At 44.8% G+C, this 26,733-nt stretch overlaps 1 protein-coding gene across 2 annotated transcripts; it reads left to right on the top strand.

Moving 5' to 3' along the window:
- Nucleotides 1-653: 653 nt before the first annotated feature.
- On the top strand, nucleotides 654-26,216 carry PRKAR1A (protein kinase cAMP-dependent type I regulatory subunit alpha). Of its 2 annotated transcripts, none has more exons than XM_035104058.2 (12): nucleotides 654-790; nucleotides 3,001-3,074; nucleotides 3,873-4,055; nucleotides 8,676-8,849; nucleotides 10,461-10,552; nucleotides 14,182-14,243; nucleotides 15,944-15,990; nucleotides 17,969-18,127; nucleotides 20,419-20,479; nucleotides 20,771-20,892; nucleotides 21,651-21,732; nucleotides 23,708-26,216. In XM_035104058.2, exons 3-12 carry the CDS (start codon nucleotides 3,882-3,884, stop codon nucleotides 23,878-23,880), a joined length of 1,146 nt encoding a protein of 381 aa, XP_034959949.1. In that variant the 5' UTR covers nucleotides 654-790; nucleotides 3,001-3,074; nucleotides 3,873-3,881; the 3' UTR covers nucleotides 23,881-26,216. The 2 variants fall into 2 exon arrangements, with proteins under 2 accessions (XP_034959949.1, XP_034959950.1); XM_035104059.2 differs by lacking the exon at nucleotides 654-790 and adding an exon at nucleotides 837-940.
- The last annotated feature ends 517 nt before the right edge of the window (nucleotides 26,217-26,733 follow it).

Here is a 26,733-nt window from a genome sequence, read left to right as displayed (position 1 = left end):
TTACAAGGAAGGAAGGAGATTCCAATGAAACAACTGGAAGAACTTTCTGACAGTGAGAGACTCCCACTAGAGGCAGTGGGCTCTCCCTTCCTTGGAGGTTTTTAAGCAGAGGTTGGATGGCCTCTGTCACCTATGCTTTAGTTGAGATTCCTGCATTGCAGGGGGTTGGACTAGATGACCCTAGGGTACCTTCCAACTCTATAAGATTCTATGGTGATGATTATGGAATAGGATGTACCGATTTCCATCGGGGAAACATTGGAGAGAGTATGCACCTCTACCTCTTCTTCCTCTGTTTCATCTATTACACTCCCTTCCTCCTTCCCTCCCTCCGACTTCGCGCATAGGAGAGAGGGGGGAGTTGGGGGGAGGGAGGAGGGCACGACTCCCTCTCTACGAGCGCCCTGACGTCAACGGACGTTTTAAGTAGAGGGAAGGCTCCGTATTGGCGCGCGCCTGCTCTTCTCCCCCCCTCCCTTCTTGTCTTTTCCCTCACCCGCGCGCGCGCGTTCTCTCCCTCGGAGGCGAGGGCGTTGACGGAAAGCAAGCGCGTCGTCCCCTTTAAGGTTGCCCGGGTGACGGCTCGGCGAGTGAGAGCGAGGCTCATTGACGTCACGCCGGGCGGCGATTGGCGGAGGGAGTTGGGTTTCCGGTGGGAGCGATCGCTGAGGCGAAAGAGGAGGAGGAGGAGGAGAAGGGAGGTGGAGGAGGCCGTCGCCACTTGGGACAGCGGGAGGAGGGGGGGCCGCCCGCGAGGAAAGGCCGAGGCAGGGAGGAGGAGGACCCTGTGGTAAGTCGGGGCCGGTGGGCCTCAAGCGCTCGCCGGCGGGTGGGGCGAGAGCGGGAGTTGCGGCGGAGTGACGCGGGGGCGGCGCGCTTACCTGAGGCGCGCTGCGGGAGGCGGCGGCAGCAGAAGCAGAGGCCTCTTCCTTCTCCTCAGGTGAGGCGGAGGATGGGAGAGGAGGAGGATAAACCTCCGCCGAGTTGTGAGGGCGGCCCTGCTGAGAAAAGCCCTAGCCCGGCGGGGGAGACGGGTTGCCGAAGGGGGCCTTGGATGGGGCCCACGGGCAAAGCTTGGAGGGAGAGCACATGCGTGGCTATATTTTATTTTTTTCAGTGTTGGGGAGGAAGGGGGCGCTTACGCTGCAAGGTTTATTTCCCGGGGGGGGGGGGTTGGAGAAGAGGGTCCAGGGGACCAGACGCAAGTAGAGGGGCTAAGATTAGGAGGAAAGTGCACCGTAGAAGATGACGCCATGTAGACACAGAGAAGGAGCGTAGAATAAAGCCGCCTTAGTTTTTCCATTATTATTATTTAAGGAGAAGCCCATGAGGAAAGTGGTTTTTTGTGGGGTTACTTCTGTTAGACGATTCAAGAGAGAGGCCTATAGGTTTTTGGAGGGAGGATCCTTTTACAAAGAAACCAGATTTGTGATCTTGGATAACTTTCAGACTTGGGGGGGGGGAGGTTAGGATTAAAGGGGGAATAATAGGTCTGGGGTGTGTGGTTGGGGGGGGGTACCCGATCTTCATCTGTGTTAGAGAAGTGGAAATATTACTGCTGAAACGTGCCTAAGCCAGAGTTTAGCTGGGTCTGCTTAACTTACAAGTAGTTTCTTAGGGCCCTCCAGAATGTTGCACATTATGTATGGAGGGGAGGGAGGAAAGGGACCCTGTCATTCTCTTGGCTTTGTAGTCATTATAGTGTAGTGAATAACCTTTTGCAGGATAGGGAGAGAGTCATTTCCCCCATAGTCAAGGAGCAAAACAAGCAAGTGCTACCTTTGCAGTAGCCCATAATTGCTGTGTACAGTACTTGAATTTCTGGGTATTTCTATCCTGGGGAAATGAGCTCCCAATGAACTGTGCTCCCTTCTCACAGGAAGGAAGCATCTTAGGGCTTTCCTGTTGCTTTTATTTATGGAAGCCACAGGGAGATAACTTGAAAGATGATCAGGGTAAGTTATTCAAGGCTGCTATAAATTACAAATGCCCTTTTGTGATAGAGAGGCTCTTCTTTGTGATTAGAAAATGTGTGCTATCAATTGCACCTGAGATTTCAATAAAATGTGAGGACCCCTACCCCCACTTAAGAATTTTGACAAGCTGTTTTGATGTCCTGGGTTACCACCACCAGGTTGCTGTTTTTCATTATTCACTGTTTAAAGATGACTGTTAAATAGTTATATGAGGAATTCCAAACACTTTGTGAGTTTTCTCTGCCAGAAAAGGAGCCCCTTAAAATTACTGCAGGGATCTTAAAATTCCAAGAATTTTACCTGGAAGCTACCTGAAGCTACTACATCTCTACTTTGCAAATACCTGTAGAAAATAAAAGTCCTTTATCAGCTGTTAATTGCCAGTTGGTGAGAGTATTTTGGCATTGTTTCTATTAAAATGAATGCTCTTCAAAGCCGTGTATGATGAATACTTCAATTTTTCTAAGTAACATGCTTCAAACAATTAAGAATATTTATTTGAAATAGAAGCTTCTTGTCTGTTACTTCTTCTGCAGTTGTGTTTGAGCACTGGTGTCTGATGCTGTCTATCAGCAGTGTGAATGCTTTTTCCATGGACTTATTTGCAGGCTGTCACAGAGCCATGGCATTAACTCTTGGACAGTTAATTAAGGCATTTATTACTGACCTTCATTATGCAAGTTGTCAAAACAAAAGAAGTAACTGTAGAACTTCAAGGCAGCTTAATGTAAATGCCAGATATGTATGTGTATGCTTTTTGAAATGGAACAGGTGTATTGTAATCTTTAGATTCTTTACAAGCATTGCAGATGACAAGGATGCCATGTGTTTGTAGTGTGGGCACTTCACAGCATTATATTTTGTTGTCATGCCTCTGTTTCCTGTTGGGAAGCATTATATATGTTTATCTCAAGTATATTGCCATCTGTGTCATGTATCTAAATATCTCACCTAGAAAAGTATGTATTAATAGAACAGTAACGCATGGGAGTTATTCACTTTCTTCTTCCTTCCTTTTTGAAAGGCTATACTGGGATCAGCACTCCTTCCTGTAAATTCTGTGCATACCTGTAGTGGTTGCAGCTAGCTGCATCTCAAGTAAGTGTTGGGCAGTTGGGAAATAATGTATTTTATTTCCATAAAACTTTATTTTTACATGCTATTACGGACACAGTTATGGATATGTTTGTTTGCCAGTTGTGGAAATCTTGCATCCAGTAAGATTTTGCCTGGGAGCTGGCATTAATTGCACTATTTTATTTTTACTTTATTGGGAGCAACTTAGCTGGACATAACTACTGAGGTTACTGACCTCACTGAACTACTGACCTCTGCTTATTTCTGTTGTTAACATTCTGTTTATCCAGAATGCAGACAAATACACTGAGCACTATTTCAGTTTAGAAGCATATAATGTTGTGATTTCTGCTAATTAGCTATCTCTGCAATTAAGAGTTGGCAGCTGTGATCGTTGAATATCATTAATGTAATAGGGACGCGGGTAGCGCTGTGGGTTAAACCACAGAGCCAAGGGCTTGCTGATCAGAAGGTCGGTGGTTCGAATCTCCACGACTGGGTAAGCTCCCGTTGCTCGGTCCCTGCTCCTGCCAACCTAGCAGTTCAAAAGCACATCAAAGTGCAAGTAGATAAATAGGTACCGCTCCGGTGGTAAGGTAAACGACGTTTCCATGCACTGCTCTGGTTCACCAGAAGCGGCTAGCCACATGACCCGGAAGCTGTATGCCAGCTCCCTCGGCCAATAAAGCGAGATGAGCGCCGCAACCCCAGAGTCGTCTGCGACTGGACCTAATGGTCAGGGGTCCCTTTACCTTTACCTAATATGGTGATAGCAGGGCATCTATCTCTTGGGGTTTTAAAAATACGTTTTAATTTCAGATAGCAGCAATGGCCACTGGCAGCGCTAACAGCGAAGAGGAGCGCAGCCTCCGTGAATGTGAACACTATGTCCAAAAACACAATATCCAACAACTCCTGAAGGATTGCATCGTCCAGCTATGTACAGTGCGACCTGAGAGACCCATGGCATTCCTTCGGGAATATTTTGAAAGACTGGAGAAGGTAAAAATAAGCTTCAGGAATGAGAGTACATCAACAGTTTAAATGTTCCTAGGGGAAAGTGCAGCAGTGTTTTTGACTTTATTGCCATGTGATTGCTAGAAAAGCATCTGTGCAATGTTTTCATAAAATTAATTGAAAAATAAATAGGGGTACCAGGTCAGATGGTATTGCTTTGTGAGATACTGGACTCATGTATGCTACTGTTATGCAAATTGGGCATCAAAAATTCTCTGGTCTAAGTGGAAGCAGCAGCAAATCCAGAAGCTAGACAGAGACACTTGGTAATTCTGCTTTTGGGAAGAAAAAAGAAAGGTTTTTAGAGTAGAACATATTTTGCAAGAATTAAACTCTTGGGCATTCTTATGAAACTTTACCATTTAAATATGGTGGACTTCTTAGCTGGATTCAACCCATAGCATCCCATATAAATTATTGCACAAGCAGAAGAACTTCCATTCACATAGTGAATGGGTCTTCTCCATCTCCTCTCCCTGCACTGACCCCAGATTTACTCAGGAGGGTTAAGAGATGGCAGGGAAAGGTGGCTTTGTTGTGTCAGCAGAACTCACTCTGCTTTTGCGGTGACTGGCAGAGCAATGCAACCTGCCTTTACACTAGACCATGGCTGGGAGTGGAGGTTGATGGAGCAATTATGTCCCTCCACTTTGCTTGCTCGGCTGCTGCCAGTGGAGTAACATAGATGTCACTTGTTGGTGGGTAGATGGCCCACTGGTAGGCTCCCCAGTGGTGGAGCCCAGCAGAAGGAGGTGAAACTATGTGTTCTGAGGGAAGTGATGGGCCTGGTACCTGAATCAGATTCCTAATTACTACCAGCTGCCATCAGGCCTGATCTGAATCTGAATGAGGCGCCAGCCTGGAGCTGACACAGGGCCTAGGACTCCCCTGATTTGAGCTGCCATGGCAGAAGGTTTGGATTGTGCCCTTAGTTGGATCATCCCAGATCTGATTTTGCTTTCAGTACACTTTGTATAAAACTCTTACTAATCTAATCACAAACGAGTCCTTAGCTTGAGTAGCCCACTAATTGTGTTGCACTTTTTACGAGCTATGTGACTACCCAGTAAATTTAGATGGCTGTGCAGCAAAGCTACCCAACAATTTCCCCCTCTTGTTCTTTGACTGCTGTGTCAGTAACAGCTTCTCCCATCACTGTGTCAACATTCTGTGGAAAGAGAGAAGGTCAGCAGCATTCATCCCATAGCAGCTGACGACTTAAAGGCAAATAATAAGACCAATATTTAGTGATTCCTGCAGTCACTGCTAATTGTTACAAATTAATTCATACATTTCCCCTAAGGCACAATGTTGGGATAATAACATACTTTGTTTTGTATAGAAGGGTCATTTTGTTCAACTCCCCAGTTTTATTATGCACTAGTACTTGTAATTCATAAGAATGCACAGAGTTTCAAGTGAATAGTCCAGCTTGCATTTTGGCTTGATCTAAATGCCAAGTTATGCAGATCCCTACAACTAGGCAAGTTTATATGTTATTGGCTTGGGTCCAAAAGTGTTTTTCACCAGCAGAAAGGAAGCTTCCATGTATTCTGACAATTCCACTATTCTGGTGCAATTCCCCAAGCCCAGTCCCACACCATTTAGAGGGTCCCTTGACACTTTGGGATAGTTTTTGGGGGGAGGGAAGGTGTAGGGAACTGGAGTGGGAAGAGGAGCAAAGAAAGCTCACTTCTCTGGATCTAAGCCACTGCACTTTTAGATGGAATTCTACAGTTTTAGTCTAGTTTTGCTTTAGTTGACCAGTGCAGGTCTATTGAATAATAGAGGCAGAAAGGTTAGGGTCATGCATGGTAACTTTTAAGACTATTTTGGTCATCTTTTATTGCATGTGTATATTAAATATGGTTTCCTTTGAATAATGAGTGGTAGCTTTTATTGATTTAATTGAAAGTCAGTCCCCAAAGCTTAAGAGCTTTATTTAAGATAATTTATATTGCACACTTTCACTGTAACTTCAGTGCTCTGTGGAGCTTACAGTAAACTGTATGAAGGGATAAAAATACAGAACAATATTCTGCTGTGAATCTGGAAAAAATATAATTGGATTGTATGCAGTGTAGTGCTAAGGTGAATGTTCTGTTATTGCAAGGGTTTCTCCTTGCTCACTGGAACGCACGCCCATGCCCCCTAAATCTGTTCTGGCAGTTCCCCCAACCATCTAGGACAGATCTGGGATAGCAGAGGGCATGGGCAGGAAGTAAAGGGGTAGGATCCATACTGCCTTTTGTTTGAAAAATATTTCACATTTTTCTCCTGGATATAGTTTTATTAACTGTTTTGTGTCTGCATTCTGGGATATGAAAAAAGACTCCACTGTTTACACACCAGGTTTTTGACAAAATGTGTTTTATAGAGCCAGCTCAGCCCAGCGGTTCCATCGACCAAGGCGTAGCTTAGATCCTGTAATCACCCACAGTGGTTTGAAACCCGTGGGCACTGCCTGGCTTTAAAAAAAAGTGTTTTTTATTTTGTTTTGTTACCAAAGTATGTGTTGTAGAAATGCGGGCAAAAAGTGTGTATAGTTTAAAATATTAAAATATAATTTAAATATGTTCATGCCTTTTATTAATGAATAAAATACAAGGGCATTATGAGTAAAGGAACTCAGTTTTTTAAATTTGGTTTATGGAAGAGGGCTTGGGAGTTCATTGGAGCAGGCAAAATTGGCAAGTACATTGCTATGTTTATGCCTTCTTGGAAGTTTAGAAATGTGCCATTAAAAACCATTTTTCCAGCATGGAGTGTCCTATGTGGCACTGAGCAAGGGGTTCTTTTGGTTAAGCAACATTAAGCTGATAAATACAGGAATTAAAAAGTAGTTTTTAGAGGAGTTCATATTAATCTTATCCAAGAGGAAGTGTGTGGGTAATTACTGGTAGGCTATCAGATGAATAATAAGTTGGACTTTGTGTTAATGTTCAGTGTGTCGTCGTCCCCTTTCACGTCACTTTAATTGAAAATTGTTAATAATTGGATTAAGTGTGCTCATTTATCGACAGATCTCAGCCATGTCTGAGACAGACATGCTGTATTAGGATTGTTAAACAAGAATCTCTCAATTATGATACTAGTTTAATTCAGAGTCAGATTGTGTGTAACATTGTTTCAGGAATACTTGGAGACCTGTTGGTTTCTGTTAGTATCCTTTGGAAATTCAAGAAAATAGAATCAGTTGGTTATAAATCCATTATGCATTTGGAATTATTCATTTAGATAATGAAGCTTTCTGTGGATTTCTGTTACGATAAAGGAACTGTATGATCTTCGAAGAGCAGCTGTAATGTCATTACCCTGTATGTAAATTGTATCTGAGCTGTATTACAAAGATGAACTATTAAATTCAAAAGTTCACATGGATATGTGTGTGTGTGTGTGTGTGTGTGTGTGAGAGAGAGAGAGAGAGAGAGAGAGAGAGAGAGAGAGAGAGAGAGAGAAAGTAGAGGTATAGGATTTTTTTTAGTTTCATTGAAGACTCAAATTTTATAAACATCTTCATGATAACAGAGCACAGATCCACAGAGCAATATGCCAGAGCAATATCTGAATCACTAAAAATATATTGCATATGTTGCATGCCTGGTGCATTTCTTTGAATGCAATAATTTAACATTCAAAATATCCAGCAAATGGACTAAATTTCATGTATTGGACTCAACACCAGTATGATACATGACAGCTAAAGCATCAAAAGCATTTAGAAACTTCATCCAGATTTTTATACTAGGTATAAGTAGCTGTTAAAAGTGTGCCAATTTAAAAAATATATTCTGTTAAATACAAATGTTTGAAATATGTTAAATTCCTCTTCCCCAACACAAGACTACTCAGATGGGATTAAAATTTGTGAAATGTTAAAATCATGAATCCTATATTTTCTCACTCCTTACTTATAACTCTTTAGGACAGGGATGGAGAATCCCTGGTCTGCGGGGCAGATGCCCACATGCAGATTTCATCTAGCTCCCTGGGTCCCCTCCCATCCATCAGCTGTTCAGTGAGGGGCAGCTAAGGGAGAAAGGGGTTCTGTTGTGCAAAGTTTAATTGCAGCTCCTTTATCTACAACACCACAGCAGGGGTGAAAATCTCTCAGCAAAGAGGGAGACGTGTTCCTTGCAAAATCCATGCATTTTTGCAATTGTATACATGAAATTCCCATTGTATTTTGAAGTTTAAAACTATGCAAAGCTTTAAGGCAGGACTAGCCATTCAGTTCTGCATTGACATTATTTGCATTCTTCTGAGATTACTGAGTTCTCTTTGCTTTCTGCACAATCAGGACAGATAAAAAGGGTGTTTGAGACCTTTAGCTTGAGTGGAGTTGCTAAGAATTAAATATATTGATCTGTTGCTGTGGAAAACAGCTTTATGTGGTGGTTACTCATGTGTTACCTTTCACAAGCTTATGGAGGGCACAAACTTTTTAGTATGGAAGTCATGTGAGATTGCACAGTGCAACTTGATGGCCAGTGTTTAAATGAGAATAACTGCAAAGGAGGAAACAAGTTCTCCCAGGAGCATATGCATGGGTGTGAACTTTCTACCCTTGTGGATTATTAACATAGAACTTTTATTTCACTGCAGGAAGAAACAAAACAGCTCATGTGCCAGCAGAAAGCCAGCTCCCGTGCAGACTCGCGTGAAGATGAGATTTCTCCCCCTCCCCCCATGAATCCGGTGGTAAAGGGCCGCAGAAGGCGAGGTGCCATCAGTGCAGAGGTTTACACAGAAGAGGATGCTGCCTCTTATGTCAGAAAGGTGCTGCATCCAGTTCTTTCTTCCTGCAAGGCATATTTTATGTCTTCTATGCACAATTTCCTTCTTTGCCTACCCCAAATAAGGTTGTATCAGGCCTTTCCCTAGATAAGTTGTGCTAATGCCCTCCTAACTTGCTAATGAGTTGCCTTTATATTTCTCTCACATAAACCTGGATTTCTGCTTGGTTGGGTTGGCATATGTTGAGGAGTTGACATATGGAGGAAATAATTATTAGAAAAATCTTGGCTGGAGGAGACAAACCATTTCTCCCTGACTCTGCAATGTCTGCTCAATTAATATTGACTATAATTTTTCCAGAGGAGTAACCAGGTCTCCTAGGACATCCTTGTGACTTCTGTGTAGTTTCCAGGAAACTTGATACTGTACAGCGGTGCCTCGACTTACGAATTTAATCCGTTCCAAAGGCACCTTCGTAGGTCGAAAAATTCATAAGTCGAAAAACGCCATTGGAAACGCGATTTCCCATAGGAATGCATTGGAAATGGAAAAATTCGTAAGTCGAAGTGACCTTATCTAAAAATTTGAAAGTTGAAAAATCCCTATCTAAAACCTCTGCGGTTTTCTTTCGGATGTCGAGACATTCATAAGCGTGCGGCCATTACCCCCATTCGTAAGTCGAAAAATTCAGTGGTTGAGTCGTTCGTAAGTTGAGGTACCACTGTACTAGGGAGTTGACCCTTGGGGGACCTGTAAGTATAATTACAGCTCCTCAGAAGTGTGATGTTAGTAAGAGGGACGTATCCTAGGGTGGTAGGTATTCAAGATTCCCAATCATTGTATAAGACAGGGGTCAGCAAACTTTTTCAGCAGGGGGCCAGTCCACTGTCCCTCAGACCTTGTGGGGGGCTGGACTATATTTTTTTTGGGGAAAGAATGAATTCCTATGCCCCACAAATAACCCAGAGATGCATTTTAAATAAAAGGACACATTCTACTCATGTAAAAACACCAGGCAGGCCCTACAAATACCCCAAAGATGCATTTTAAATAAAAGAACACATTCTACTCATGTAAAAACATGCTGATTCCCAGGCCATCTGCGGGCCGGATTTAGAAGGCGATTGGGCCGCATCCGGCCCCCGGGCCTTAGTTTGGGAACCCCTGGTATAAGAGCACCATTAGGTTATGTGACTCCTAACACCTGCATCAGCTTCAAGTAAGATTATTTTGAGTTCTGAATGACCATTTGAGGTACTGGTGTGTCCAGTTTGGTCTATAGACTTATCAGAGGGAGTGGACAAATAATTTTCTACATATCAAGGCTCCTGATAGTTGTGTTTTATCTGAAAAGATACTTAAATCGGCCATTGAATCAGCACTTACCCAGGAAAGTTACATCTCAATCTGGACACTTTCCCTTTTCTGGGCATCTAGAATGTAGGCATAATTGCATGAACATGCTTCTTAAAGAAGTCTTTGAGAAGCTTTCCTTACCTCTTGAATGACTTCTTCACATAGGATAAAACTCCTGCACAGAGCTCCCTTCCAAGAAAGGAACTCCTCTCAAATATTGTTGGTAATGGGTTTGCTTAAAGAACATTTGCCTCTTAGGTCTTTAACCGGTATTGTTTGGGTGTTTCCATTCCATAGGTTATTCCAAAAGATTACAAGACTATGGCTGCTTTGGCAAAAGCCATAGAGAAGAATGTGCTTTTTGCTCATCTTGATGACAATGAAAGAAGGTAGGAAATCTGTGAACCCGGATAGTTAAATAAACAGAATTGAGCAACATGTAGAAAGAATAAATAGGTTTGCTGGGACCCAAGTTTTGGAACCATGCATAATGTTAACTATAAATACAATACCTCAAGGACCACCTCTCCCCATCTGAGGCCCTTTGTGTGCCCCCTCCATGGGACGTCCGTTTCAGTGTTGGCTCCTTGCTTCTGCAATGCTCTCCCCAGGGAGGATTGCCTGGCATCATCACTATATATCTTTAGACACTAGGCAAAGCTATTCGTTTTGTTTCCAGTCAGACCTTTGGCTTTTAAATGCCTATGTCCTTTTTGCACAAGAGGGTTGTTTTAATCTTGTGTTTTTTTTTAAAGGATTGTCTTTTGGATTTTTTTTAAATACTGGTTTTTAGTGTGTTTGTGTGTGTGTTTGCTTAAAATATTGTAAATTGCTTTGAACTGTGGCAAAAAGACAGCCAACAAATAAAAATAATGCAGTATAAGTTGCCTAGCCAGTTCCCTAGCCAGGCCAGTTAAGTTGTACTGAATGGTTTTTGGGCTCCCACTTCAGACATTGTTGTGGCTTAGATTGCAAAAATGCCATATAATGGGGTCTACATTCATACAATTATTTGGATTAGTTTGTGGCAAGGAGAAGAGGGGAATGTTCATGCTGATGTCAGCCTATTTATGTTGCCCCTGTGTCTGTTAGTATGGGAAGAGACAAGAATAACCTGAAGTTTAATTCACTAAACCTAATGTTTATGCTGTGAACTGCCCTGAGATCTATGGGTATAGGGCAGTATACTAACTAACTAACTAAAGCTCGTGTGAGCACTGCTGTTTTGTCCTCTCCAGAACATGTTGAGCAACTCTAGTCTAGACTTGAGAGATGCAGCCTCCCTACCGTGTTTCTCATATTTTAAGGCATCCCCAAAAAATAAGCCATGACAGGATTTCTAAGGGTTGGTGAAAAATAAGACATACCCCGAAAATAAGCCATGTCGTGTAGCCCCGACCGAGCGAGAGGCGAAGGCGCGGGACACAGCAGGAGCTCCCTTCCTGCTTCCCCGAGCCATCGCGCATCGGGGGACAGAGCCGAAGATCGGCGGGCGCTCCTTGCTGGGCTTGACAAGCCCGGCAAACAGCGCCCGCCGATCTTCGGACCTGTGCTGTGTGACAGGCAGGGGTGGGGGGAAGCGGAGATCGTTCTCCGCTCTCCCCCCACCCCCGCCTGTCACCAAAGATCGGCGGGCGCTCCTTGCTGGGCTTGACAAGCCCGGCAAACAGCGCCCGCCGATCTTCGGACCTGTCCTGTGTGACAGGCGGAGGTGGGGGGGGGAAGCGGAGATCGTTCTCCGCTCTCCCCCCACCCCCGCCTGTCACCGAAGATCGGCGGGCGCTGTTTGCTGGGCTTGACAAGCCCGGCAAACAGCGCCCGCCGATCTTCGGCCCTGTGCTGTGTGACAGGCGGGGGTGGGGGAGAAGCGGAGATCGTTCTCCGCTCTCCCCCCATCCCCGCCTGTCACCGAAGATCGGCGGGCGCTCCTAGCTGGGCTTGACAAGCCCGGCAAACAGCGCCCGCCGACCTGTGCTGTGTGACAGGCGGGGGTGGGGGGGGAAGCAGAGATCGTTCTCCGCTCTCCCCCCACCCCCGCCTGTCACCGAAGATCGGCGGGCGCTGTTTGCTGGGCTTGACAAGCCCGGCAAACAGCGCCCGCCGATCTTCGGCCCTGTGCTGTGTGACAGGCGGGGGTGGGGGAGAAGCGGAGATCGTTCTCCGCTCTCCGCCCACCCCCGCCTGTCACCGAAGATCGGCGGGCGCTCCTAGCTGGGCTTGACAAGCCCGGCAAACAGCGCCCGCCGACCTGTGCTGTGTGACAGGCGGGGGTGGGGGGGGAAGCGGAGATCGTTCTCCGCTCTCCCCCCACCCCCGCCTGTCACCGAAGATCGGCGGGCGCTCCTTGCTGGGCTTGACAAGCCCGGCAAACAGCGCCCGCCGACCTGTGCTGTGTGACAGGCGGGGGTGGGGGAGAAGCGGAGATCGTTCTCCGCTCTCCCCCCATCCCCGCCTGTCACCGAAGATCGGCGGGCGCTCCTAGCTGGGCTTGACAAGCCCGGCAAACAGCGCCCGCCGACCTGTGCTGTGTGACAGGCGGGGGTGGGGGGAAGCGGAGATCGTTCTCCGCTCTCCGCCCACCCCCGCCTGTCACCGAAGATCGGCGGGCGCTGTTTGCTGGGCTTGACAAGCCCGGCAAACAGCGCCCGCCGATCTTCGGACCTGTCACCAAAGATCAACGGGCGCTGTTTGCTGGGCTTGACAAGCCCGGCAAACAGCGCCCGCCGATCTTCGGACCTGTCCTGTGTGACAGGCGGGGGTGGGGGGGAAGCGGAGATCGTGCTCCGCTCTCCCCCCCACCCCCGCCTGTCACCAAAGATCGGCGGGCGCTGTTTGCTGGGCTTGACAAGCCCGGCAAACAGCGCCCGCCGACCTGTGCTGTGTGACAGGCGGGGGTGGGGGAGAAGCGGAGATCGTTCTCCGCTCTCCCCCCACCCCCGCCTGTCACCAAAGATCGGCGGGCGCTGTTTGCTGGGCTTGACAAGCCCGGCAAACAGCGCCCGCCGACCTGTGCTGTGTGACAGGCGGGGGTGGGGGAGAAGCGGAGATCGTTCTCCGCTCTCCCCCCATCCCCGCCTGTCACCGAAGATCGGCGGGCGCTCCTAGCTGGGCTTGACAAGCCCGGCAAACAGCGCCCGCCGACCTGTGCTGTGTGACAGGCGGGGGTGGGGGGAAGCGGAGATCGTTCTCCGCTCTCCGCCCACCCCCGCCTGTCACCGAAGATCGGCGGGCGCTGTTTGCTGGGCTTGACAAGCCCGGCAAACAGCGCCCGCCGATCTTCGGACCTGTCCTGTGTGACAGGCGGGGGTGGGGGGGAAGCGGAGATCGTTCTCCGCTCTCCCCCCACCCCCGCCTGTCACCGAAGATCGGCGGGCGCTGTTTGCTGGGCTTGACAAGCCCGGCAAACAGCGCCCGCCGATCTTCGGACCTGTCCTGTGTGACAGGCGGGGGTGGGGGGGAAGCGGAGATCGTGCTCCGCTCTCCCCCCACCCCCGCCTGTCACCAAAGATCGGCGGGCGCTGTTTGCTGGGCTTGACAAGCCCGGCAAACAGCGCCCGCCGACCTGTGCTGTGTGACAGGCGGGGGTGGGGGAGAAGCGGAGATCGTTCTCCGCTCTCCCCCCATCCCCGCCTGTCACCGAAGATCGGCGGGCGCTCCTAGCTGGGCTTGACAAGCCCGGCAAACTGCGCCCGCCGACCTGTGCTGTGTGACAGGCGGGGGTGGGGGGGAAGCGGAGATCGTTCTCCGCTCTCCGCCCACCCCCGCCTGTCACTGAAGATCGGCAGGCGCTGTTTGCTGGGCTTGACAAGCCCGGCAAACAGCGCCCGCTTGCACTTTATTAAAAAATAAGACATCCCTCAAAAATAAGCCATGTCGTGTTTTTTGGAAAAAAAATTAATATAAGACATGACTTATAATATGAGAAACACGGTAATAACTTCATGCTAAGCTTGTCTGTATTAGCACACACATGCAATATGTTAGATCTTTTGTCGAGTAATTTTGAAATCTTTTTCAGTGATATTTTTGATGCCATGTTCCCTGTCACCTATATTGCTGGCGAGACTGTGATACAGCAAGGCAAGTGATTGATTGTGATGTTGGTGGAAAAATTACTTAGCGTTTGAAGCATTGAAGATGTGCAGTTGCTTTCTATTAATCTCATTCACAAGGTTGCTAAAAAGATCCCAAGTATAGAATTCCAGCTAGTTATGCAGAGGTGGGTGGGCAAACATTTTTTGGTCACTTACCTTTTAGAAGGGACCAAGGCTTAACGGTAGGGCATGTATTTTCAATTCTAGGTAGAGCTGGAAGTTTCCCCTGAAACGCTTGAGAGCTGGTGCCAGTCAGTGTCAACAGTACTGAACTAGATGCACCAATGGTCCAATTTGTTATCAGGCAGCTTCCTATGTTCTGGCCTCAATGGTAGCTGTTGGGGGGTTGCATTCCAGTGGTGGGCTGGGCCAGATGTGCGCACAGTCACACACTTCTTAACACAGGCATGCACCTATTCTTCACTTTCTCAACTCCCCATCTCATATGATCCATGTAGATCAGCTGAGAAGGGGGCATTTTCATTCCCACTGTAGCATGCACTGTGGGGAGGATTAAACATCTCTATGGGATGTTAGGAGAGGGGTAATACCTCTGCTGGGGGACATGTTATGCTCGTTCTGGGGTAGTTTGTCCACCTTTGGTCCCCACCCTGCACACAACTCTCACCTGTGGCTCCTAGAAGCTGTCAGCATGCAACAGCAGCCACACCCCAGGAAATGGCTTTTACTGGCCGACTAAACCAGGTGAGGGCAACCAGGTGAGGGCAACCAAACTGATCCTACACCTCTGCTGCCTTGAGGGATATCTTTGGGAGAAGAAAAGGCTAAGGAGTAAACCCTGCACAAATCCGGAATGCAATCCCTATGGCAGTTGGATGACGTCTTGTACACTCCCCTCTGGCACGCAGCCAAGCTGGACCACAACAGCAAGGCCATGAGAGGAGTGGGGGCGGGCGGGTCTTATTGTCTGGGTGTCCCAGGACCTCCATGCACACTGCCCAGGCTTGCACCCCAGGAAGGTCACTTCAGTGCTGCTAACAGAACAGTTTGACTTTGCCCCCAGACATGCATTCCATTGTCTCTCAAGACAGACGGATGCCAACAAAGCAAGAACAACCCTGCACACTGTAATGGGGATGAAAACCGCACCCTCCCAACAAATCAGTTGAGAACCCAGGGAGGGCCAGTTTTCGTCCCCATCATAGTGTTGGGTGGTGAGGTTAAAATCTCCCCACCTAGGTTAATAAGGGAGATACCTGTGAGGAGGGGGCATAGCCTGAGGAGGGTCAGAAGGCAATGAGGTTCCCCGTCACTGAGCTTAGACTAGTTTTCCCCACATTGTAACCATTTCAGTGTTCTATTTGAGTTTTGTGGACAGGTGAAAATCCTCTGCCAGCAATGGCTTTTGCAATAGGGCTTTGATCAAGAGCACTTTACCTAGACTAGTTACTAGTCTACCTGTCAACCTGTCCTACTGATAGCTGGGTAAATAGCATCCTTCATTTTAATTACATGTAGGGGTGAAGTGGGAATTATAAATATAATGAATATATTTGACTATAAAGCCTAAAGGAAAGCATGGCTGTTCCAAATGCAAAAAAGCATATGTGAGCTTATGTATGGATGTCATTTTGTGCTGGATGATTCTAGGATGGAAGAGGTTGATAACCCCTCTTCTAAACCTATAATTGTTTCTCAAACTTGTATTTCAATTTTTTGCTGTAGGTGATGAAGGGGATAACTTTTATGTTGTTGATCAAGGAGAAATGGATGTAAGTCTTTTCTAAACCATATTACTGCAGTGCTCCAGAATATTTAAAGCACATACAATGCTTCACATGGGCAATAATGGGAACGTGGTCTTTTGCATTTCAGACAGATAAATATCAGGGACCTCCATCTTTCCCTCACCACAGTTTCCCTTTCTCTAGCCTTGTCTGAAGCTTATTTCTTACTGCCGTTTGTGTGGTCAGCTATAGGTGGCCACGGCAACTCCAGTGTGATAACAGAACAGCAGGCAGACCTGCAAGGAAGCAGCATGGGTGGCAGCAGCGGAGGCTAGCTATTTAAAGGAGGCAGAGAGGTGCTTTCTGAAGCTCCTCCCCAATTAAATGCCACCAGAGGGGCATTTAAAGGAGCAGGTGGAGGCATTTCAGAGAGCAGCTTGGTTAGGTGTAACAGGAGGAGGGGTTGGTGAACAGGGGTGGCAGGTAGTCCATCATATGTCATATATTTCTGTTCTGCCTTTCAAGACTAGTCTTCCCAAGATGGCTTATATTAAAAACATATGCATAATTTTGTTAAAACAAACAGAAAAAAAACCATACAGTATAAATCATAACGCAACAGCCATTTTAAAACAAGTCAATTACAATAACATTCAATAAAACCACTTCCGCGCCTGCGTTGGAGGTGGAGTTGTGGGCGTAGTCTGGTCCGAAGCCTAGGGAGGTTAGGGCCGTAAGGCAAGCTCCTAACGGTGATCACAGGAGGAGTTCCGGTTGATGTACATCACTGGGCTCCTTACTGGTGGTTAACTCTTCCCGGACGTCCAACACACAGGTTGGAGTCGGATATAGACGGTTAGGGTCCAGTGCCTAAGCCAATACCACTCAACATCCATAACCAATAAAGTTGTAGCCTTTTCACCCATTTAAATCTATCTGATGTGTCGTGTCTTTATTCTCATGTGGAGGGAGGGACATTGCCACACAACAAAAATGTACCAGTAATCAGGCTAAACTGAGACTCTGAAATGTAATGTCTCAGAATTACTAAACTAAAAAGCCTTTGTTTTTAGGTTGCATTTTTATTTACAGTCTTTAACCTGCTTTTCTAATTCTCAAAGTGGTGGAGAAGCAATTAAAAACATTGTAAGCCTATACATATTTATTCAGAGTTTAGCCAAGCTTACTCCCAGGTAAATGGGTATAAAATTTATGCCTTACGATATCAAATCAAGCTGTAAGTAGCTGGCACATTAGGTAGTACAGCCTGTTAAATAAATCACTTACTCTCTTAAAAAAAATTAATTTACTTTTCAACAATGTAAAAACAATACAAGAAATTTTCCCCACCCCTGGAACAGAAAATTAATGTATAAAATTTTGCCATAAGTCCATGTGCAAGGTTGGTGGATGCCAATCATCAGGATATTTATTTGAGTAGTTTGCAAATGGGTAGTAAACTTAAATAAAATAGTCTGCATCAGATATATTGTTCAAAACTTAAATCTTTCGGGTTAGTTTTTCAAATAGGGCAGTAGTCTATGCATTCTGTCTCCATCATATGCAAATGTTCAAGCCCTTTCCAATTCTGTACTATAAGTAAATAATCACAGCATTAACAGAAGAAACATCTAATATCCTTATATAATAAAGCTCGATGATCTACCATAGAAATGGTTAATAAACCCAAACTGGGATTAAATAGTACATTGTGATTTGTAATATTACTTATTTCAGCTAATACTCCTTCCCAGAATGAAATCACTTATTATTTGATTATTATGCAAGGGCCAAACAAATGGTGCCCAGTGATAAGCTTTTCTCAAAACAAAAACCGAAAACCTCTTTGGCACATGTGTTTTGTGGAATATTACTGTGAAAAGAAATTAGAATATTATCCAAATTGGAACATTTAACTAGTTTTGAAATGTTCCGTATCATATTTTTTGAACCATATTGTTTCAGGGGATACATTTGCAGCAAAATTCCTGTCCTCCTTCAACTTTGTGTGTTGCATCCTTAGGTATATGTTAACAATGAATGGGCCACCAGTGTTGGAGAAGGGGGCAGCTTTGGTGAACTTGCACTGATCTATGGAACACCCCGAGCAGCAACTGTCAAAGCAAAAACTAATGTGAAACTGTGGGGTATTGATAGAGACAGCTATAGAAGAATCCTTATGGTAAGAAATTTTTTATGTTTTTAAATAAATGAATTTGGAAGAGAGTGTGGCTTTTTTGGTGTTGAGGTATTGTGACTTGAGTTTGTATAAATCAACATGAGCATATAGGAAAGTTGTACGGCAGCGTTGGAGAACTCCTGAATATAGCTCAGTCAGTACAGCATGAGACTTTTTAGTAATCTCAGGGTCGTGGATTTGATCCCAACTCTACAGTTCTATTATTCTAGCTGCACCCACTCATCTGATCTTCTGCTGGGGGGGGGGGAAGAGGCTTTTCATGCAAAGTTAGCCCTAGCCCTAGCCCTAGCCCTAGCTTTAGCCCTAGCTTCATTTTCATGCAGAGAAGAGAATGTCTCAGCGGACTTGTGTTTGCAATTAAGCAAAAAAGTAGTTATACATTTTGCAATTACATGCATGCAATTTTCAGGATGCAATTGCATTTTGAAGTTTTAGACTTTCAATAGCAGTAAGTCTGGGCTTTCAGCTGAGATTATTTGCATTCTTTTTTAAACACACACTGCTGTTTTTCCAGACAAAGCCAGTCTTCTGGGATTACTAAGTGGTTTTTACACACTCAGGACAGAGAAAGGGTGTTGGAATTTAAAATTAGCACAAGAGAACTACAGTGGAACCTCGGTTTACAAATTTTCGGTTTACGAACGCCGCAGACCCATCTGGAACTGATTAATTCACTTTCCCTTACTTTCAATGGGAAAGTTCGCTTCAGTTTATGAACGCTTCAGTTTATGAACAGACTTCTGGAACCAATTGTGTTCATAAACCGAGGTACCACTGTATATTTATATCCAAGGCTTAGATTCCTGAAGGCTACTGCCACAGAGTGTGTATTGAGTAATTAATATGGGAAGGTGAGAAACACATCTTTTCTTCACACACTGATGGGACCTGTGGGTTTCTAGTGTACTATATCCCAGCCAAGCTTTTCTTTTCTTTACTAAATAACTTTTAATGGACAAAAGCTTTTGCCTATTAAGTTGAGCAAACTGACACTTCAGTAAGAGTGAATATTCCTGCTTACTCTGTTGTAAAGGCCGAAAGAGACCTGAGTGGGATTTATGGACTGTCTGGGATAGCAAAGAAGCTGCTACCATGAAAGGAATGTGAAATCCCATTGCTTGAGCCAAAGTTCATTCTCTTTGTGCAGGCATGGGCAGGAATGGGCAAACTCCAGATGTTTTGGGACTACAATTCCCATCATCCCTAGCTAACAGGACCAGTGGTCAGGGATGATGGGAATTGCAGTCCCAAAACATCTGGAGGGCCTAGTTTGCCTGTGCCTGTCTTTGTGCATTGACAGTATTGGATAAAGTCCACCATTTGACCATTTACAATGCAAGCCTATAGGTCCATTCTTTGAACTAAGTTCAGTGACTTCAGAAGAGGCTTACTTCAAGATGAGTGAGTGTATAATAAAGAAGGTGATGATGATAATACATAATTTAAACCCCACCCATATGACTGGGTTGCTCTAGCCACCCAGCCTTAGCATAAATTTTAAGGGGATATGCTGTTCATGATTAGCTAAAAAAATTATGGTGGAAAACTGGGCTTACAGGCAGCTTAGGGCTTATATTAGAATGGTGTACACAAGACTTGAACCATTTAAGTTTGCTGTCCTATATCCAGTCGTTTTCACCCAGTGTGCTGTGGCACCCTGGGGTGCCTTGAATGATAGGTAGGAATGCCACGGGCAATACTGGCCTCTGTCCCTCTTTCCTTCCCTCCCTCCCTCCCTCCCTCCTCTGATGCCTTCTTGTGTCTCTGCCTCCCAAAGGCTTGCATTGCTGTTAGTTGCAGCAGCCCTGGCTACAAGCTCCCCAGGTGAATGGTGCCTCTGGGGCCAGCCAGGGGGTGTTTCCCAGACCCCAGTGGGGCAGTGTGAGGAGGCACCTCTGTTTGGGGCAGGGGGTGGTCAGCTCAGAGACCAGGGGCAGCAGCTGCCCAGAGGACTCTCAAGGAAAGGAGAGAAGGCTGAGAGAACACACAGGGGTTGGTGTTCAAAAAAGGAGTGACATAACTGGGCTCCTGAGTACCGCAGAAAGAATGTAGTTGGTCATGGGAGCCGTGGACTCAAAAAGGTTGAAAACCTCTCCTATATGCACTTATCTGGTAGTAAGTTTAATTTAACTGAGGAGGACTTACTTATAAGTAGAAATGAATAGGAATGCATTGTAAACATTTCTATGACCTGTTCCATTTTTCCTGGTATTCTGAATTGTTAAACAGAAGAGTATTTTTCAGATCCATTTGTGTGTGTTTTTCTCCTCCAGGGTAGCACACTGAGAAAGAGAAAGATGTATGAAGAATTTCTTAGTAAAGTGTCAATATTGGGTGAGTGTGAAGAATTTCTTAGCATCGCTATTAGAATATTTGTGTCTTGCCTTACTGTGAACATCACAGAGGGAGCAGATATTGTTGAGGTGCTGTGCTAGAAGCTACAGCTGCTAAATCATGATATGTGAATGGATGATTAATTTGTTCATGGCAGTGGGAAGAAGTGTGGTAGAAGGGTTTGCTGTAGGAAAACTGGAGGAGCATATCCTTATGTGAGATGAACTGGGGATCTAATTCTAAATCATTGAGATACAGCAAAATAAACCAACTTGTTTTATTTTTATTTAGAATCCCTTGACAAATGGGAGCGTCTCACAGTAGCTGATGCATTAGAGCCAGTACAATTTGAGGATGGACAAAAGATTGTGGTGCAGGGAGAACCAGGAGACGAGTTCTTCATTATTTTGGAGGTGAGTATTTATAACAATGTTGTTTTGGAATTAGCTACTAGCAGCTGTATTTGTCTCATACATTTCAGTTACTTGGGTTATATCAACCTTCTCCAACTGGGCACTTTCCAGATGTTTTGAGCGACAGCTCTTACCCTCTCGGACCGTTGGCTAGGCTGGCTAGGGTTGTGGTTCAACATCTGGAGGACACCTGTTTGGGGAATGCTTCTGGATATGATGAAAGGTGGTTCTGTGTTTTTAAAAAGTCATTTGTAGACTGCTTGCATCAATACTGGTTCTCTGGACAAAAAACGTACAGTATTTGCAAATTATTTTCTGTGATAACAGGTTTGATCATAGATGACAATAAATCCCTTTAACAAATTCTGTGGTGGCAGAATTATACATGTAGGAACAGGGCCGTCTTAAGCATATCTGGCGCCCTGGCGCCGTGGTGTGAAGATCCCTCCGGCGCCCCCCCTGCCCAGTTTCCCAGCGCCAGCTGCGGGCACAGCAGCCCGCCGCCCCCCTGGCGGTTCTGCGCCACCCAGCCTTGCCATAGGGCCGGCCCTGTGTAGGAATGCTTAGTTCAATTGTGAAATGTGCTTCTGAATGGTATTTTATCATACTCCCCTTTTGAGGATATTAGGATTAAAAGGGATAGGTTAAGACAAGTAATTTAATGGGGATGTTTCTGCTTTCTTGAGTCATGAAGTTGCTGCTTTTTGCACAGGATTGCTAAAACAAATCTGGTCATTAACTCTTTAATTCATTTGAAGGGTACAGCTGCTGTGTTACAGCGCAGGTCAGAGCATGAAGAATTTGTTGAAGTGGGCAGGCTTGCACCATCTGATTATTTTGGTGAGTTTTCTTGCTGTTTAAGTTGACAATGTCGTTTAAATACTTAAGGCATAAGACCAGTGCAAATGACATAATGGTATATATTTTTAAAGCAGCCCCCTTCCTGGTCCCCTGAGACTTGGCTTTTCTCCCCTTTGCTCCTTTCCATCTCATGAAGCTCACAAAAACTCTTAGGCTCCTATAATACTACCCTTCCTGGAATGGAGAATAAGCCACAAGATCATATTGTACAGTAAGAAAACATTGAAATCAGATTTATATGATTTTAACCCAAATTTTCAAGTTGGATGCTGGCTTCTGCAGTTGCTTACAGTAGTTGTTTTTTGGACATAGACTGTACTTGCACGATCAAATTCTGGCTTAATAAGCCAGGATATACATGAACTTCATACACCCACAGTTGTATCCTTCGTTCCTCCCTTCATGAGACCAGAGAAACAAGTTGCAAATACCATAGGTTCCCATGTCATGCAAACTGGGAACAACTGTTAATTGCTTCCAGACCAATGGGTTAGGGATCAGAAGCTGTTTCAAAACCATGGTTGGCATCTGCATGTTTGGAGCTTGTTTGGAGATCATGAAATATAGCTCCTGGTTTGTATGTACCAGGAGCTGTGGTTTATAACAACTTCCTGGTTTGTTTTCTCATTTGCATGAAGAGAGGGTACACGTGGGTATATTAAGCTCATGCAAAACTTGTCTCATCCATCCAGGATATGATCATTTGAATTGGGCCATTTAGTAGTTTCGTATCTTTAACACACTTCTAAAACTTTGGATTCAACTTCTGCAATGGAAAACATGAGTTTGGGACAATGTTACTTCCTTCTTGAAGATCATGTGGTACATGAGGGATAACTCAGCACATAGAATTGTACTATTTGAAATATTAGAAGTATAAATACCTGAGTATTATTTAAACATTAATTGCAAGGATACCTAGTGTTAGAACTGGAATCCGATTTCACAGCCAATCCCTGCAGAAAACAGCTTTGCCAAACATAAAGGTAAAGGTAAAGGGGCCCCTGACCATCAGGTCCAGTCGTGTCAGACTCTGGGGTTGCGGCGCTCATCTCGTTCTATAGGCCGAGGGAGCCGGCATTTGTCCGCAGACACCTTCCGGGTCATGTGACCAGAATGACAAAGCTGCTTCTGGCAAACCAGAGCAGTGCACAGAAACGCTGTTTACCTTCCCACAGGAGCGGTACCTATTTATCTACTTGCACTTTGACGTGCTTTCAAACTGCTAGGTGGGCAGGAGCTGGGACCGAGCAACAGGAGCTCACCCCGTTGCAGGGATTCGAACCGCCGACCTTCTGATCAGCAAGCCCTAGACTCTCTGGTTTAACCCACAGCGCCACCTGGGTCCCTTTGCCAAACATAGGGCTGGCAAAATCCGCTTGCGCAGTAATTGCCAAGTGTCTTGACAACCAGCTGGCTACTGATTGCTTGGGAAGCACTGCTCAAATGACTTTGGCACTTCCCTTTCCTCTGCTCTTTCCAAGCACACTCCGTGTTTTAAAGCTCTGTGTCCAAGCACCCCCCTTTTTATTCCAGAGTTTCCCCACGAGAACCGCTTTTTAGCACTCAATCGAAGCAAACAACAGTCCACAGAAACCCTGAATTGATGTTTGCTCCAATTGAGCCCTGAAGATCAGGTTTTCACAGGGAAAGCCCCAGGGCAAAAAAACAAAAACAAAAACCAAAACCACACTCGGATACGGAGCTATAAAGGGCAGACCTGTGCCTGGAAAGAGCAGGACAAAAGGTAAGTGTGAATAAGCACGCTAAGCACACTTCTCCCACAGTCTTTCTGGCCCTTCACATCTCTGTCTATAATTCTTAACACTCTTACACTATGCAATGTTTGGGGATAATTTTAGAACAGTCCTCTATTTTGGGAAAGTCTGTTGATCTGTTTCAAATCACCTCCCCCTTACCCTGTTTTCTTTGAAATGAATATTTTGTTTTTTAGGTGAAATAGCTCTGTTGATGAACCGTCCTCGTGCTGCCACGGTTGTTGCTCGTGGCCCATTGAAATGTGTAAAGCTCGACCGGCCCCGATTTGAGCGTGTCTTGGGTCCATGCTCAGATATTCTCAAGCGGAACATCCAGCAGTACAACAGCTTTGTGTCTCTGTCTGTCTGAAGTCTCCCTTCTTCTTCAAATACATGCTTCACAAATGCAGACTGCTTCATTACTCTTGTGCAGAGCCACATGGCCACTGGCTATTGCAGCTTCCTGTCTGTCTGAGGGAGGAAAAAAAAGAAAGAAATCAATTGCTTTTCACGGCACCATTTTAAATTTTAGAGCATTTATTTTGGTGCTCCCAATACCATTTAAAATAAATAGAAAATTATATGGAGACTTTTTGCTGTTACTGCTTCTCTCTGTGCAATGTACAGTGTCCAACTCGGGCAGTGACTGCCATTCCTTTCGCTGGGAAAATTTCCTAGTACCAAGGTTATTGCCATAGAGTTAAGGATGTAACAGTGGAAAATTATTAAGAGGCACACATTTCTCAACTGGTGAGTTCCTACATTTATTTCAAGGCGTGGTCACTTTCTGCTGTAAGTACTTCTCTTAGCAGAGGAACTTGCCCTCTAAGCTCAACTTCTTGGCATAAATGTTCTGGATATGGTTATCTTTGGTTTGGTTTACTGAGATCAGCTCCTTAGTAAAACCACAGTTAGAGGTTTGATAGTTTGATGCATCAGTATCCATTTCAGTTGGTTCATGACGGGCTTGGTTGTCGTTTGTCAGGTTTTTGTGTACAAGCTTTTGTTCTGGCACCTGCTGCCAGTGTTGCTGATATTCTTGCCATAGCTACCCTTCCCATTTGCCTGTTCTCAGCTGTGAATATTCATATTTGCCCCTTCTATTTTTTCCTGTGCAATTTCTCAATACCCAGCCAATGGATTAGACACCTATATATTGCTGGTGGTGTTGGCAAAATAATTGCACTGCTCCTTAGCTAGTGCCAAATAGTATACCCCATGCAGTGTATGTAGACCAGGAAACTGAAGGGTGCATCCTGTGCTTTCAGTCTTCTGTCTGACCCTTTCAAGTTTTGCCTTCCCTTTTAACTTCAGCACCAGATATTGAATGGTTCTGTTGGCATTCAATGCAGGACCAGACTACACACTCCTTGTTAGACGACAAGAATCTGGCTCATGTGGAAGACTGGAAACAGAAAATCAGTGTCCTGTTAAACTCTTGTTACTGAATCTCTTTTGTCCAATCAGAAGTTTTAGCAACTTCTAACCTTTCTCAGATATTCAGTCTGAGCAGATGTTCAGTCTCGAGTCTTGTTCTCTTTGGTTTGTCCCAGATTCTCATACCGATCTGACAGAATAGCTTTTGGGAAAGTTGACCCTGTTGTCAAGTCTGAAATGTGTTTCAGTATTTACCAGGTTTGTGTTACAATATTTTGTGTGCACCCTGTGCTGCCTACTATATGGAATGTTGCAGGTGGATATTGTAGGCAATTTGGTTTCCTTATAACATGTAAATTATCTAAAACTAGTCTAGGGTTTTATTTGGGAGTGACAGCAAGTATTTTGCATTAGTTGTGCAACTATTTCTTACCAGTCCAGCTCCCTGCCATTCCCTCCTTACTTTCCCCCCAGAAACTGGACCTGGTATGTACCATTCTGACTTGTTGGCTGCTGGAAAGAATGCTTAATTAAATATGATTAGCAATGTCTGGGGAATAGGAGCCTATATATATATATATATATATATATATATATATATATATATATATATGGGAAGGGGTATTGACATGTCCTCATCTCTAGATGCATATAAAATGTAAAATCTACATTGTGAATTCTTTCTGTCCATGCTGAAGACACTGATGAGGATATGCCTTTGGGAATTTCCACGTGCTCTCTTTGGGAGTCCATTAATGCTATTTTCCTCCAAAACTTCATTCAGTTTGAATCTATCCAGGGATTTCCCCCCCCCCCCATACCTTTCTTACTTTTGAAGCTTGATTTGATCCTTGTTAAAAGCACCAAAAAGATTTTAAATCTTATGTAAGCTAGTTAGAGCGCCACAAAAATGCACATTTTTTTATATAAGGCTTTCTAATCAAGTTTCACTACTGCGTCTTTTTAGCTTGCTGTTAACTCCCTTTTGTAGTTTTACCAACAAGATTTTAAGATGAACCAGCTACGTCTGAGTTAAATATTAATCACAGTTAAAGCTTTACCTTTGTGTGCAATTTAAACATGTTTGAATCCACAGTTGGTATAGTTTGCCTTAGCTAACATTCAGGGCTTTAGAGGTAATCTTTTTTGCTAGGACACCTTAGCAAATTAAAAAAAAATCTACTGCCCTAGAGTGCTATAGTCAACCAGAGGACCATTTTTGTATCGTTACCTGACTATAAGTCTGACTTACTGTATGTGCTAATATATTCCTTTTGTTATAGATTGTCCTAATGGCAGGTAAAGCAATAAAATGATTTAAATTCTTAATTGCAATCAGCGTTTTTATTATACTGGTCTGCAGTTTCTAGGCTTCTACGGACTAGGCAGGGACGGGCTGCATAATAGCTCTTGGCCTTTCTTTGGCAGAAAGTGAGTTTATAGACTGCTTCCCACATGAGATGCCTTCCTTTCATGTGAATGACTTGTGGGTTAAATAGATGTGATATGGGATGCAGTCTTCTTAATGGGTGGCTGCAGGTGTGAGCTGTTTCCGAAGTGCCAGACTTGTGGATGTTTATGTAGAATTGTTTGCTGTGACTCTGTGAGCAGCAGCAGCATCTCTTAGGTCGTGTTTCTACTTTTCTATTCAACTAACCAGTGTCGGCAGGTATCTCCATGTGTACATGACAAAAGAGAAATGCAGCAATTTACTCTTAATTGTTCTACTGCAGTTTATTCCAGAATTTCCCTGTACTTGACATCTTTCCAACTTGTTCAGCTAAGTGTGTACTTTAGGCCCAGGTGAGAATGGTCTGGGAGTACCTGATTTCACAGTGTTACTGAG

The sequence above is a fragment of the Zootoca vivipara genome, chromosome 2 (genome assembly GCF_963506605.1).
Source record: "Zootoca vivipara chromosome 2, rZooViv1.1, whole genome shotgun sequence".
Taxonomy (NCBI): domain Eukaryota; kingdom Metazoa; phylum Chordata; class Lepidosauria; order Squamata; family Lacertidae; genus Zootoca; species Zootoca vivipara.
This window is presented reverse-complemented; position numbering and strand designations above follow the sequence as displayed.